At 36.8% G+C, this 15,188-nt stretch overlaps 1 protein-coding gene across 6 annotated transcripts in view; it reads left to right on the top strand.

Moving 5' to 3' along the window:
* Window positions 1-15,188, top strand: part of znf385c (zinc finger protein 385C) — a 100,821-nt gene that overhangs the window by 70,087 nt on the left and 15,546 nt on the right. For 4 of the 6 annotated variants that reach the window (XM_058768729.1, XM_058768727.1, XM_058768731.1 and 1 more), the window contains 3 exons: window positions 2,887-3,029; window positions 5,409-5,519; window positions 9,813-10,035. In XM_058768729.1, coding sequence (XP_058624712.1) covers window positions 2,887-3,029; window positions 5,409-5,519; window positions 9,813-10,035 — 477 coding nt within the window. The remainder of the gene's footprint in view (window positions 1-2,886; window positions 3,030-5,408; window positions 5,520-9,812; window positions 10,036-15,188) is intronic. The other 2 variants (XM_058768730.1, XM_058768732.1) reach the window with 2 other exon arrangements.

The raw sequence follows: 15,188 nt of genomic DNA, 5'->3' as shown, positions 1-15,188 counted from the left end.
TTCAAACACCAGCATATACTGGTGGCACCATCTGAATTCAAAGCTTTATCTGTTTGAGGCCAAGAGCATGTGTGTGACATTCATTGTGTGGATGAGGGTATTTCTGGTTGAATATTGCGTGTGTATAACCACTTGAAAAATAAGTCTGCCTTTTTAGGGCGTGCTGGTCATTTATTTTGAGCTCCATTGAATTAGACAGATTACACACTGTCACAGAGACATTTCTTTAGAACATGAAAATGTGATGGAATGAGGTTGCATGAGGCTTTAGGACTGAAGTGTCCTCACTGAAACATCTCTGAAGTGCTTTGTGTATAAGTTTTGAAGAAATAGGAAAGTAAAGAGAGAGTTCACCCAACAATGGAGATTCTGTCATAATTTACTCACCCTCGTATCGTTCCAAACCCACTGGACTTTTTATCTTCATTAAAACAAAAATGTGCAAAAATGCCTAGTAGTCTGTAGAACTTGGTATCATCTATATTCGAATATAAGTTTAGGCAGTTATTCAGTGATAATCTCTATTCTCTGGTAATCCCTATATGCACATATCAGATTGTGTTGTGATCAGTTATGAATGGAAGAAAGGTATGGAAGAAACAATGATATTTGACATCAGACCAGTGTTATTTTAGAATTATTCATGTTCTATTATAGTATGTAATAGTGTATACTAAGTTCATTGATATTTTTAATATACATATATGAACATATACTGTATACATACATATATGAAGAGTTTATTTGCCAAAACAGATAACGTTTTTATTAATTTTCATAAATCATGTTTTTTTATTGTATCATGTTTTTGTTGTGTTTTATTGTGTTAGTTATAGCTGTATTTATTTATTTATTTTTTGTTATTACTATTTAATCAAAACAACCCAACTGCAGTTTGATTGATATTAATTGGAATGCAGGATAAAAAAACATGATTTTTGAATATTTTTAAAAACGGACTTATCTGTTTTTGCTAATGAACTCTTGAGTGGACATTATCAGTGGGTAATGTTTAAATTTTTGACTTTTTTAGACAATTTTAGTATGGCTTAAGGAGACTTTTAATATAGAGTCACTTGGTCACTGTTCACGTTCATTGTATAAAAAAACAGCATGAACGTTCTGCTAAACTTCTCTTTGGAAAATCACACAGATTTGGAAAGACATGAGGCTAGATGATATTTTTGACACTTCATTTGGCACTATATGAATTTTGTACACTAAGCCCTAATCCTGACAGTTTGAGCATATCTGTGTGTGTGTGTGTGTGTGTGTATAGTGAAGCACTGGCTGTGTGTTTACTCGCTCTAATAAATTGTCAGGGCTATGATTAATGTTGCACTTCTGTGAGTTGAAAGCATCAGTACTCTCTCTCTCTTTCACACACACACACACACACACACACTGAAATGTGACAGTTTGACGTAGAATTAAATGACTGATATCAGGCCTCCATGGAGTGTGTGTGTGTGTGTGTGTGTGTACACTACACTGATTGATCTTTGTGGTAGGGTAAGTATCTATACGCTCCTAGATTTCAGATTCAGCCAACTGGAAAATGAGAAACCTCTACATCCCTGCTCCATTAGAAACATGATATCCCTGTAGACACGCACACACCCCATTAAAAATCCCATATCCCATGGTGTCCATTTCACTGAGTGAGACACAGCCAATGTGGTCCAGTCCACACCCGATCAGTCAGATTAACAGTATGTGTGTGTGTTTATATGTATGCATTATTAATGTGATCAATGCCTTTTCTCATTGTATTTATCATTATTTATCCTAACAAACACTCATGTGGTTATAGAACAATCTGAAGAGCAATAGGACAAGCAAAGCTAATAATGAAAGTATTCTTAAAATATAATGCATCAATCTTGCTCAGTCACAATCTGTATCTATATTGTATGTTAATATGTCCATGTTCTAGCTGGTTTGTAATATGTTTAAGTGTGTTAAAGAGTTTTGTCTGAAGTGTTGGGATGATATTCACTGTACAAGTGCAAATAAATTTGCAGAGTATACATCTGAGTGCGCACACTTTTATATAAAGTATATATATATATATATATATATATATTAATTTAATTAATTTATATTAATTATATGACATGTTTTTGTCAACTACCTATTCACGATGTACTATATTTGTAGAGAGTGTTATTTGTAGGGTTAGGCCAGGTTGGGGCACATTTTACAGGTTTCCCACACTCATGAAAAAAACTGGAAATATATTTAAGGGAAATTCCATTTTAAATTGTAATTTCCAGATGTGAAAAGTTATATAATTAGATTTTTTTTTTTAAAGGCATGAGATAGCCAGTAGTGAATATACGTATATCGAGTTATAAATGAATGTACTTACATTCTCTGTGAATTTTTAAAGCCTTAAAAAACAATCATGAACAACTTATTAAAATATATTAAAATATATAAATTAAATAATCAATCATTTTTAGCTCAGTATCAAAAAGTGACCAAGTTTATGTAACTTAATTTGTTTGCATATAGTCATATGTAAAGATTCAGATTTTACAAACATTACTTTTCGTTCTCGATCTTGATGCACTCTCAAAAAATCTTGTGAGATCCTTTTGGGCTGATTTTTTTTTTTTTCATGCAATATTAACAATTCATTCTGAACATATAGAACAATAATTGTAATCAGAGCAGTCAATGTGTTTTTGTGTCAGAATAATGATGGTTTAAAACTCCTTTGATCCTGGTTCACTGAGCTGTCTGACTGTTATTAAGTATCTCCCTTCTCTTCATTGATCATGGTGTTTGTGCACTAATTGCTTGATTTAAATACTCTCCTATAGCTGGCCTGAACAGTGGCGATTTTCTCTTATATGTGTTGGTTGTTGTTGCTCTTCTCAGGTACGGCTGCTCAGGGGAGCCCCCTGCTGGCCTCATTACCGATGCAGGGTCGCCCGCTGCAGACCCCTCTGGACCTGAAACACTTCCTGCCCTTCCGGCTCAGTGGCTCCTCCCCCCTCAGCCTGTTCCCCAACTTCAACGCTGTGAGTTCATCAGCACTCCTGGTTTTATTTCCTGCATCTCACCTTCCCAAATGTGTCATCATTTTAAAGTTAACTCAGAACATTTTAAAGGCATCGCGCTGGGTCCCAAATGTCAGCTCTAAATGTCAAGAACGATTCAGCGGACTGCAGGGTATTTTTAAAAGTGCAGAATGTTTGCAAAAAGGGCCGCTAAACAGAGGTGTATTGTATTAGATAGTAATTTTAGATTTAAGACTCGAGCGGCGGCTCAGATTAGGATCTAGATTTAGTTTCAGACTCTCTGAGCACAGTTTTGGGGGCAGTGTGTGTGTAACAGGGTTCTCTTTCTTTTGATATCCGCATTCTGGACACACACTCTCTCTCTCACACACACACACACACACACACACACTCCAAGGGTTATGTTCTTGAGTACAATGTTGGTTGACTAAAAATAATATATCTTAGACACCAAGGGCATGTCTTTATCGCATATATGCACTGTTAATATAGAGTCAGGTGCGAGTTCTCTTGATCAGATCAGCCTGTGTGTGTGTGTGTGTGTGTGTGTGTGTGTGTGTGAGTGTGTACTACAGTGATAAATGCACCTGTCTCAACAGCAAAGTAGCTGTCAGTGACCTCTCTCCTCTCTTATCCTCCACTGCTTTCCTGTGCTTTCCTTGCTGCCCCTCTCCTCTTCTCTTCTCTTCTCTTTACTGCTGCTTTAGTATGCTTATCTCTTCTCAGTTCTTCTTGTCTCTGCTTTATCTGTTTTTCTCTTTACTACTGCTTTTGTCTTATTTTTTCCTTTCTGTTCTTGTGTCATGTCATCTCTTTACAGCTGCTTTGTCTCACTTCATCTCATCTAATATTAGCTATGTTTCCATCCACCTATTTTTATGCATATGTTTGGGATATCACAAAAAATGCTGGATGGTAACGCCAAGATGCGCATAAATTCTAAAAATGTGCATTAAAATGTATGCGTTCAACTAAGTAGGATAAATTTCTTATCCGGTAAGAACTACGAAAAATGCATAAACTACGATGGAAACACTTTTACCGAATAAATTCCTTAATGTGCATCAAAAAAGACATGTGGGACAGCATGAAATGGACCGATCTCATTGCACAGCATCTGAAATGCTAGTTTTGTCATTCTAAAATGTTTGAGCAAAGTATCGTCAAAGTGCTTTGTTATAATTAACTCCCAGAACTGTGTTCCCAAACAACAGACTCTGAAAATAAGATAACATGACCGCATTTCGTCTGCACGCTCTGAAGCTCGTAATTTATTGAATACAAAAATTATTATATACAGTGCCTACTGCAGCAAATAAAATGTTTCTTCGTGATATTTAGTGAAAGTTAAAAGTGACGATTTTGTTCTCTTCAACTCACTGGAGGGAAACAGTGCTTTATTTGCAAATGTTTTATGCAATATTCCAATTTTGCGCATAAGTTTAATTTGTATCTTTGGATGGAAACATAGCAATTTTCTCCCTGTTGATTGAATACTTTTCATCTCATGATGTGTTGTCTCTTGTCTCATCTTCTGATGGTCTTGTCTTCTCTCCATGTCTCCTCGTTGACTTCTCTTCCTATTTTGTGTTGCTTCATCTCATCCCATCTATTAATTTCTATTTTTTTCTCACTTCTCTGGAATTTACTGCTTAGCTTCTTATCTTTCTTGTTTGTCTCTTTTCATCTCTTCTTGCTTCTTTCTTTTGATTTTACAGCTAGACCCTTTATCTTGGCTCATCTCTTCTCATCTTATCTCATCTCTTCTCTTCTCTTCTCATTTCTCATCTTTTTATTGCTTCTTTTCTCTGCTCATCTCATGTATTTTCCTCTTGTCTTTTTTTTATTATTTCTCATCTTTTTACTGTTTCTTTTGTCTTCTGCTCTGCTCATCATATCTCCTCTCTTCTCTCATCACTTCTCTATGGTGTCATCGTCTCTTGTCTCATTTCATCTCATCATCTCCTTCATTCCTGCATTAATATCATGCTCCACCATCTCCTGACCCTCTCCAGTACTCAGAGTCAACAATAGGCGGCTTCATCAGACACATACACTCACTGACACACACGCATTGACCTGGCAGCGTCCCAGCCAGTCAGGGATGACTGCGGATGAACAACAAGAACATTCTTGAGGCTCTAAAACAAATAGACGTGCGACCAGCTGCAGAGTCATTGTGATGTGGTGTGTGTTCCCATGGCGAGGGGTGTCAAGGGAAAGTCCCTCGGCCCCCGGGCGTCAGGTTCAGGTTTGCCGCTGGGATGGAAGGAATGTGTTTGAATGAGCAGAGAGCGAGTCTGTTGATTCGAAGTGATTTGTGTAATTTTTTTTTTTTTTTAAGTTCATTTTAACTTCATTTTCTCACCCCTCCCTCAGATGGACCCGGTGCAGAAGGCTGTGATAAACCATACGTTTGGTGTTCCTCAGTCCCTGAAGAAAAAACAGGTCATCTCATGCAATATCTGCCACCTGCGCTTCAACTCCACGGTTAGTGTGTAGTGTGTGTGTGTGTGTTTTACCCTCCGCATTTGTGATGACAGACAGTGAACATCACACTGGACGGGTAAAAGCTGTTTCATCCCTTACAGCATTTATCTGCTTCCTTTCTATCTTTCTTTCTTTCTTTCCTTTTCTTCTTTCTTTCTTTCTTTCTTTTTTTCTTTTTCTTTCTTTCTTTCTGGTTTTCTTGGTTTTCTCACTTTGTCTTTGATAATATGAAATTATCACAGTCCCTTTAACATCCCTCTCTCTTTCTCTCTCTCTCTCTCTCTCTCTCTCTCTCACACACACACAAGCACACACACATTTAACTAGTTAAATGGTACTTCCCATTGACTTCAATTTTATTATTATAATTACTGCAGGCTTACTGTAACCCAATCCTTATTAAGCAATATAAGGCACTATATTGAATACAGTATAGCACAGCCTTAAGTCTCTCATTGCTTACATAAAATTGGTGCTACATAAAATAAAGGACAGACATTTTCATTTAAATATTTTATTGAAATATGTTCACCCCAAAATGAAAATTCTGTCATTATTTGTACTCCTATGTCATTCCCAACCCATATGCTGTTCTTTTTCCATTGAGCACAAAATAATTTCTCAAGAATCTTCATACAATTATTTTGCATACAACATTTCATGGTGATCATGGTTGTTAAGCACTGTAAAAGTGGTTCATATGACTTATGTGCTATATTTTGAGTCATATGTTAGCTTTGCAAGAAAAAATAGTCAAAATGTAGGTCGCTGAAAATCTTCAGCTCATTCACATTTAGTTAGACACCTTTATTGGATCTCAAGATGTGTCCCAGTGAAATTTCCCAGTGAGGTTCAGGAATATAACTGCCAAAATGTCAGCCTGTTCCTCAATCTAAGCTATTACATTAGTTATGAAGACTTGAAATATAATGTGTCATAAGAACTATTTTCATGGAATCAGTCTTAACAGTCAAAATCACCAGCCCCTCATGCCTTATTCCTTATCCATTTTTTGTTTGTTCCATGGCAAATAAAAAAATTCATACAGGTTTAGATTACAGCTTTTTATGTATGTTTATTATATGTAAATAACTTGATCCAGGCAGCTTTAACAGTCTTTGTTGTTTCTGGCAAGTCCAGTGCTGCGTTGGAAAGCGTGTTTGAGTGGAGAGAAGATCCCCGCAACTGAGATGATGTGCATGAAAAATGAAAGCATGCTTATCTCCATTGCCAGATTCATGCTGCTTGTGTTGTCATAAAGAGTTATGTCCCACTCACTTTTAGTGTCTGTCAGCCTCTGGGTGACACTTGATCAGTTTCAGGGCAGTTTGCAAGAATTTTGATGACTGTATTTTCATTTTTGGGGTACTGTTCTGTCAATCTATTGCTTCTGTTTTTTCAAATGTGTATATAATACACACACACACACACACACACACACACACACACACATAGAGAGAGAAAGAGAGAGAGAGAGAGATTGTTTTTTCAGACATTTTTCTGCAATTTTTCCCTCAAAGTTCACACATTCACACAGAATATTGTAACTCCAGTGGATACAAAATTATAACTGGTTACGTTCACCGTTAGTAAATGGATAATCACCAGTGCATCTCACATTAGCAAGGCATCAAAACACTTTTAAGTGTAACATGCGACTCACATAAATATTTTAGCCATGAAAAGGAACCTGTGCACCTAATCATTGTGTATTTGTATGTTTCTGAAAGCTGTGGAAAAACTATTGAATAGGACGTCATTTGTAGTTCTGCTGTTCAGTTTTCACTGCTGTTCAGGGCATTTTTAGCCCAGATATATTCTGAGAGTGAAACCCAACAGAGTTTGCTCAGTTAGACGTCTGAAAGTCTATCAATTGCTCATTAGTTTCCCACTGCTTGTGGTTCACCATACAACACTCTATCTCTCCGTCTGCCTCTCTGTCTTTTTGTTTTTCTGTTAGCCTGTCTGTCTGTCTGTCTGTCTGTTTCCTCTTTTTTGTCTGTCTGTTTTATCATTTTACTCTCTCTATTCTAACATTCTCTTATTAGCTGGTAGAAATATTAAATAGGTGGTTGAAACTGTGTGTGCGTATAGTGAAAGATTATTACAATTTCACAATTTAAAAAAAAAGAAAAAAAATACAATTCCACAAAACTGTTTTCTGTTGTTTTTATGTAAAATGTCATTTATTCCTGTGATGCAAAGCTGAATTTTCAGCATCATTACTCCAGTCTTCACGGTCACATGAGTCTTCAGAAATCATTCTTATGTGTTGATTTGCTGCTCAAGAAACATTTCTTATCACTGTTGAAAATGATGGTTAATCTGTTTTATTTATTTTTTGGGGGGGTTGTGGAAACTGTGGTAATTGTTTTCAAAATTATTTGACAAGTAAAAAGTTCAAAAGAACAGCTTTTATTTGAAATAGAAATCTTTTGTAACATTTATACTGACACTTTTAATGGTAGTGTATATACAGTATATGTATACACCGATCAGGCATAACATTATGACCACTGACAGGTGAAGTGTTAGTAGCAGGAAAAATGGGCAAGCATAATGATTTGAGTGAGTTTGACAAGGGCCATAGCTAGACGACTGGGTCAGAGCATCTCCAAAACTGCAGCTCTTGTGAGGTGTTCCTGGTCTGTGAGGCAGCGGGATGCTGGGAAACCTTGGGTCCTGCCATCCATGTGGATGTTATTTTTACCACCACCTACCTAAGCACTGTTGCGGACCTTACACACCCTTTCATGGAAACATTATCCCCTGCCACAAAGGAAAATTGGTTCAGGAATGGTTTGAGGAGCACAACAATGAGTTTGAGGTGTTGACTTGGCCTCCAAATTCCCCAGATCTTAATCCAATCGAGCATCTGTGGGATGTGCTGAACAAACAAGTCTGATCCATGGAGGCCCCAGCTCGCAACTTACAGGACTTAAAGGATCTGCTGCTAACATCTTGGTGCCAGATACCACAACACACCTTCAGGGGTCTTGTGGAGTCCATGCCTCGATGGGTCAGGGCTTTTTTGGCAGTAAAATGGGGCCCAACACAATATTAGGAAGGTGGTCAATGTTATGCCTGATTGGTGTATATATGCATATGCACACATAGTTGTGTGTGTGTGTGTGTGTGCGCGTGTGAGAGATCAGGAGTATGTATGAACATCCTTCCTCCTCATCTCTTCTGAGCAGACAGTGTTGTCAACTCCATCCCCGGATGAGGGTCATCTGCTAAGTACTTATAAGAGGATTTGAGCGGGTTGATTACTCCCTCTGGGCCCACAGACTCATTTCTGTGCTGATATTAGCCCGAGATTTGCTTGAACTGGATGTTAGCTTTGATTTGCAAGTTGAAAAACTTTAACCAACTGCCATTCCATTTGCAATTTAAAATGTTATTTCTATGCTTTTTAAACAGCGTTAGTGTCATTTTCAAATCAATTTCAGTTTTAAAATTTACTTCGGTATGCAATAAGGGATTCACAGCTCAGCATGTCAACAGCTCATGTTCACTTTAATTACATGCTGAATTATTACCATACAGTAATCTGGATTATGGCATTAGATGATTGCTGGAGTCTAGAAACATTTATGTTTTTGGCTTGAAGAGGTGTTGTACTGTTAGTCGACATATGTGTATGTCTTTGAATACATCACAATGCCAATCACTATCTCTCACACTCACACACTACATTTATCAACAGTGTAATTATAGAGTGACACCTGCAATTGTAATTTGGGGCCTCTGCTAGGCATTTACTCTTATCACCTTAATGCAGACTGTCCATACTCAGTGTGTGTGTGTGTATGTGTGTGTGTGTGTGTAGACACTCAAACATATATGCATGTTTCTGTTTCTTTGCATATGCATATCTGTTGTCATGTAAACTCAAGAATTTTGACCCACATACTAATTAGTATATATTTTCCAGATTTAAGAATAATTGTAAAGAGACCAAAACTATGAAATAACACAAATTGCAACGTATGTAACAATGTAATGACCAAATAATAGTCATAAAAATGAAAAAATGTCTTATTTGCTTTTAGCCAACTTTGTGAGGTTCATCCCGGGATGTTTTTATGATCTCATGTATGCTGGGAACATCATTAAATATACAAATACATTTTAGTGTTGTTAGGACATTGAAATGTACAGGGAGGAAACGGGATCTTGCTAAACTTCACATAAAATCTCATGACTGGTGTGAATGTCTGCATGTTTCTGTAAACGTGACAAGTTCTATAAAGGTTTTGTATTCCTTTCACTCTTTCTGTCTTTCTCTAGAATCAGGCTGAAGCTCATTATAAAGGCCATAAACATGCTCGTAAGCTGAAAGCATTAGAGGCTCAGAAGAACAAACAGCAGAGACGACAACTCGACAACGCACATCACAACCGAGACAGGGAGAAGGACCGAGAGAGGGACAGGGAGAGAGACAGCATCAGAGTGAAAACAAGTGCTCCAGATCCACTTCCTGCCCTGCTGAGTAACACTGCCATGGAGGAAAGTAAGTGAACTCACAGATGATTAGCCATGTGAGTGGGCGTTTTCGTTACTGCATGAAATGCCCTGATGCGATAAAAATGTTACAAACAACATCTGCAACATATTTAACTTCTGTAATCTGACATCTCTCAGAGTGTGTTGAGAATATTCAGCTTCAAATATTGTATTATGACTGTGAGCACACAGGTAATATATATATTATATATATATTATATACTTATATAATCTATAGTGGCTGTTGTCATGTTTATTTCTGCTGCTCTGCTGAAACCCACGTTGTTTGTGATGTTACAACCGCCTCTCCGTTCTTAAGTTGCCAGGGATACATTCCAAGTATAATACACATTAGTAACAGGATCTATTTTAATTTTAATTTGTCTATATACACTTTGGGCGTCCATGGTACATTATAAAAGTAGCCCAAAAAAACGCAACCCACGGCTCTTTAATTTTTCCTGCGACTGTATTTTCCAAATAGCCTACTTGTGCCGCTACCCTGGCAACACTGGCGCTGTACCCTCATCACACAATGATCTTCCGCGCTGCGATGACGGGAAGAAGTTGGGGTCAAACCTTATCAAACGATTAATTTGCGTTAAAAAAATATAAACGTGTTAAAATTTTTAGATTAATCGCATACGTTAATGCGTTAACGTTGACACCCCTAATATATATATATATATATATATATATATATATATATATATATACAGTGTCTCACAAAAGTGAGTACACCCCTCACATTCTATAGAAATGAAACTTGGATATATTTTAGAGTAGTCAATGTGCAACTTGTATAGCAGTAAAGATTTACTTTCCTCTGAAAATAACTCAACATACAGCCATTATTGTCAAAAAATCTGGCAACAAAAGTGAGTACACCCTACGTGAAAACAGCTATACGTCGTTTAACCATGCAAAGCCACATGTCCTATTCATCATGTTCATGTTTTTGTCTGCTTGACAGGACTATACCAATTTGTGTATGTTGTTTTAGAGCAGTTCAAATTTGGTGCTTTGAGTACAACTCTCTCATACTGACCACTGGATGTTCAACATGGCACCTCATGACAAAGAACTCTCTGAGGATTTGAGAATCAGAATTGTTGCTCTCCACAAAGTTCGGTAACACCCTGAAACTGAGTTACAGTACAGTGGCCAGTGGCATACAGAGGTTTTCCAAGATGGGTTTCACTCGGAACAGGCCTCTTAAGGGTCGATCAAAGAAGTTGAGCCCTTGTGCTGTGCGTCAGGTGCAGAAGCTGGCTTCAAAAAACAGATGCATGAGTGCTGCCAGCATTGCTTTAGAGGTAGTGGTAGATAAAAATGGTGCCTCTACAAAATATTGACACTTTGGACACAGTTTTGACATGTTCACTTAGGGTGTACTCATTTTTGTTGTCAGTTATTTGGACAATAATGGCTATATGTTGAGTTATTTTTAGAGGACAGTAAATTTGTACTTCTATACAAGCTGCACATTGACTACTCTAAAATATATCCAAGTTTCATTTGTGTAGTATTGTCCTTTGAGAAGATACTAAAATTGTTGCTGAAATGTGAGGGGTGTACTCACTTTTGTGAGATACTGTATATATATATATATTTTTTTTTTCCTGATGTTTCTTATTATTAAAACATTTTATAAACCTTATTTTTATTTATACTCATTCTCTCAGATGGCCTGGGTATGCGGCGCATTCACAGCTTATATGGACGGAACGCTACTGATATAGCCTATATATATACACTGCCTGTCCAAAAAAAAAAAGTCACACACTCTAATATTTCATTGAACCGCCTTTAGCTTTGATTACGGCACACATTCGCCCGTGGCATCATTTTGATAAGCTTCTGCAATGTCACAACATTTATTCCCGTCCAGAGTTGCATTAATTTTTCTCCAAGATCTTGTATTGATGATGGGAGAGTCGGACCGCTGCGCAAAGTCTTCTCCAGCACATCCCAAAGATTCTCAATGGGGTTAAGGTCTGACTCTGGACTCTGGATTGGTGGCCAATCCATGTGTGAAAATGATGTTGCATGCTCCCTGAACCACTCTTTCACAATTTGAGCCCGATGAATCCTGACATTGTCATCTTGGAATATGCTCGTGCCATCAGGGAAGAAAAAAATCATTGATGGAATAATCTGGTCATTCAGTATATTCAGGTAGTCAGCTGACCTCATTCTTTGGGCACATAACATAATCATCCATGCAGTAATTATCCAATGGGAGGATCTTACCTATGTGCTTAGTTAAATCCAGATGGTGACTTTTTTTGGACGGGCAGTGTGTATATATATATATATATATATATATATATATATATATATATATATACTGTATATATATATAACTCTTTAAAAACAACTTGGCAACTTTAGATGCAAAGAGTGAAAATCTGGGCCAGATATACAAGTGTTAGTTTGTTACTGCCTCACGAATGTCCGGAGAAATCAAAGACAACTTTTTGTTATGATCATGTATTTTTTACTTTTGTCATTTTATTTTAATATGCGTTTTAGAAGAATCATGCGTTCAGCTTGCCTGTAGTTCCTTCACTGCTGTGAATATCCTCCAGTCTTGCTCTTCTGTATATTAAGGGGATTTCATTTCTGACTGAAGGACTTGGCTTTCCTCTTGTTACGGGTACTATGTAGTACTATGACACAGAGAGCAGAACAACAAGCCGACAGAGAGCTTTGAGCCATCCCTCTCCAATAATCTCTACCTTTTCATCCCTTTTAAACTCTTTCTTTCTTCTCCTCTGCCCAAACTCTATAGAATATGATTTGAAAGGCAACCCGAATATGGGCCCAAGGGATACGATAAAGGGGAAAAAATTGAGAGGGAGGGAGTCAGAAACTTCTGCTATAAGACCTTGAGTATGAAAAAAAAAAAAAAGCGAAAGAGAGAGAGACAGAGAGAACAAATGAAAGTAGAAGGATAGGGCAAAAAGATAGAGAGCAAGAACACCAAGCTCATCAAATCACGTTTTAATATTCGGCCCCATTCATGGTGACACAACGGTGAGAGGGAGCGTACAATCAGAAGCGAAGAAAAGGAGAGATTAGATAAGAGAGAACAGAGAGCGAGAGAGAGTTTAAAAGAGCTACAGAGATGGAGAATGAGAAGATTAGCTCTTGCAATTTTGTCTCAAAGCTTTTGTATTTGGATTAGCTCTCATGCACATGCCAACATATTCTTCATACCAGCCATTTGCAAAAATACAAAAATTTACTTGCTGGTGGCTTCCGGGAACATCTAATCGGTCCTATAAGGACGATATTTGGGTTCACCTGACCCCAAACTGAGCAGTTTTTAGGGTGTATTTAAGTCACATTGATGTGGAAGCCCTTTTCCGCCACTGAATAATAAAAAAAAAAAACTTTTTATCTCACAATTCTGACATTTTTCACAGAATTGTGAAATATAAACTCGCAATTCTGACTTTTTTTCTCAGGATAGTGTGATATAAACTCACAGTTGCGAGTTATAAAGTCAGAATTACGATTTATAAAGTCACAATTGCGAGATAAGAACTCACTTTTTTTTCTTTTTACTATAATGTTTCTGCCCCCAGGTGGATAATTTATGCTCTTGAGGATTTAGAAGAACTTTCAAATATTATTTCCAAAATGTGCAACTTGTAAAGCATGTTTTGTGCTGTGAAATCTTTGCTTATTTTGATAAAGTAACAGCAAGAATAACTTAAATATTGGCAATAATGTTTCATAATGAATATTTACTGCATTTAAGCAACTCACACAATATTTCATACATTATAAAATAAGGTGTCAATCCATAACACTTGAGGTATATTTATTTCAGTCATTATTGTAATGCATTGCATGATGCATTATATGCACCACAATAAAAAATAATCATCAATTGATTATATATTTTATGTATATTTGTGTGTATGTATAAATGTATTTTATTATATATATATATATATATATATATATATTTAACATTATTTATACATTTGTAATGTATATAAAAATATATTTTGTAACAAACAATAAAATAATATTTTACTAAGATGTATTTAGACTGAAAACCTATATTTATTTGTTATATATTTTTATTTTAACATTTTATAACGTCAACAAAAATGTTTACATTTATTTGTATATACATTTGTTATATAAATATATATAAATGCATTTATAAAAATATATATTACAGTAATAAATAAAATATATATTACAGTACTGTATTATACACCGTGTGTGTGTGTGTGTGTTGTGTGTTTGTGCTGTGTTTTTATTAAGAAAAAATGTAGATAAACTAGTCAACATCACTTGACTAGTGACCCATCCAAACTTCAACATACGTGCATTTAGTGCATCAATCAGTTACAATGCAGTATTTTGGTCACTGATGGGTTAACACTCTCATTTAACAGATAACACACTCTTAAACCCAGTGTCGTCTCAAACACGTTCACACACACGAGAGCTAATCACTCAGTAGGTTTTGAAATGCTCTTATGCTAACGCACACACACACACAGACAGACACACGCAAATTGAGCTGATTGCCTGATGAAATTAGCACTGTTCTGTCATTAAGCTCGCAGCTGCAGGGGCCAATCACAACTCTACAAGCATGTCAGCTGTTATTAACAGCCATAAGATGCCTGAAATGGAAAGGGAGGATGGGAGGGGGGTTCTGGAAATTTCTAAAGGAAGGGGTCCATTTTATAACAGCTATTGAAACACTTTGAATGCTCTTGCTGTCAGATGTCACGGATCGTTTTCATCATGAGCTGATGTATGAACAAGTGCAGTATTTTACATTTGCTGAATTTTTTTACAAAGAGAGAGTTAAATATAGCCATCATGCTCTATCCTGTTCTCTTTGCTATCCATCACTCCATTTTTCCACATCCGTCCCTGCATGTTTCACATTGCATGTCTTTGCAAAGAGTGAGCTGTCCAAAACAGAAAGATTTCAAAAGAGTGACTCAGATCATATTAGTCTTTGAAGATCAGTTTTACAAGCCCACTGCAAGATACGCACACGCACACACGCGCACGCACACACACACTCACACACTCACACTCACACACACTCACACACTCCACAGGGAGATGGGCACAGAGTGTTACCCAAGGCAATTCTCTCCATTTCATTAACTTTCG

This window comes from Onychostoma macrolepis, chromosome 03 (genome assembly GCF_012432095.1).
Source record: "Onychostoma macrolepis isolate SWU-2019 chromosome 03, ASM1243209v1, whole genome shotgun sequence".
Lineage (NCBI taxonomy): Eukaryota > Metazoa > Chordata > Actinopteri > Cypriniformes > Cyprinidae > Onychostoma > Onychostoma macrolepis.
Note: the sequence above shows the minus strand (reverse complement) of the source record. Positions and strands in the feature narration are given on the sequence as shown.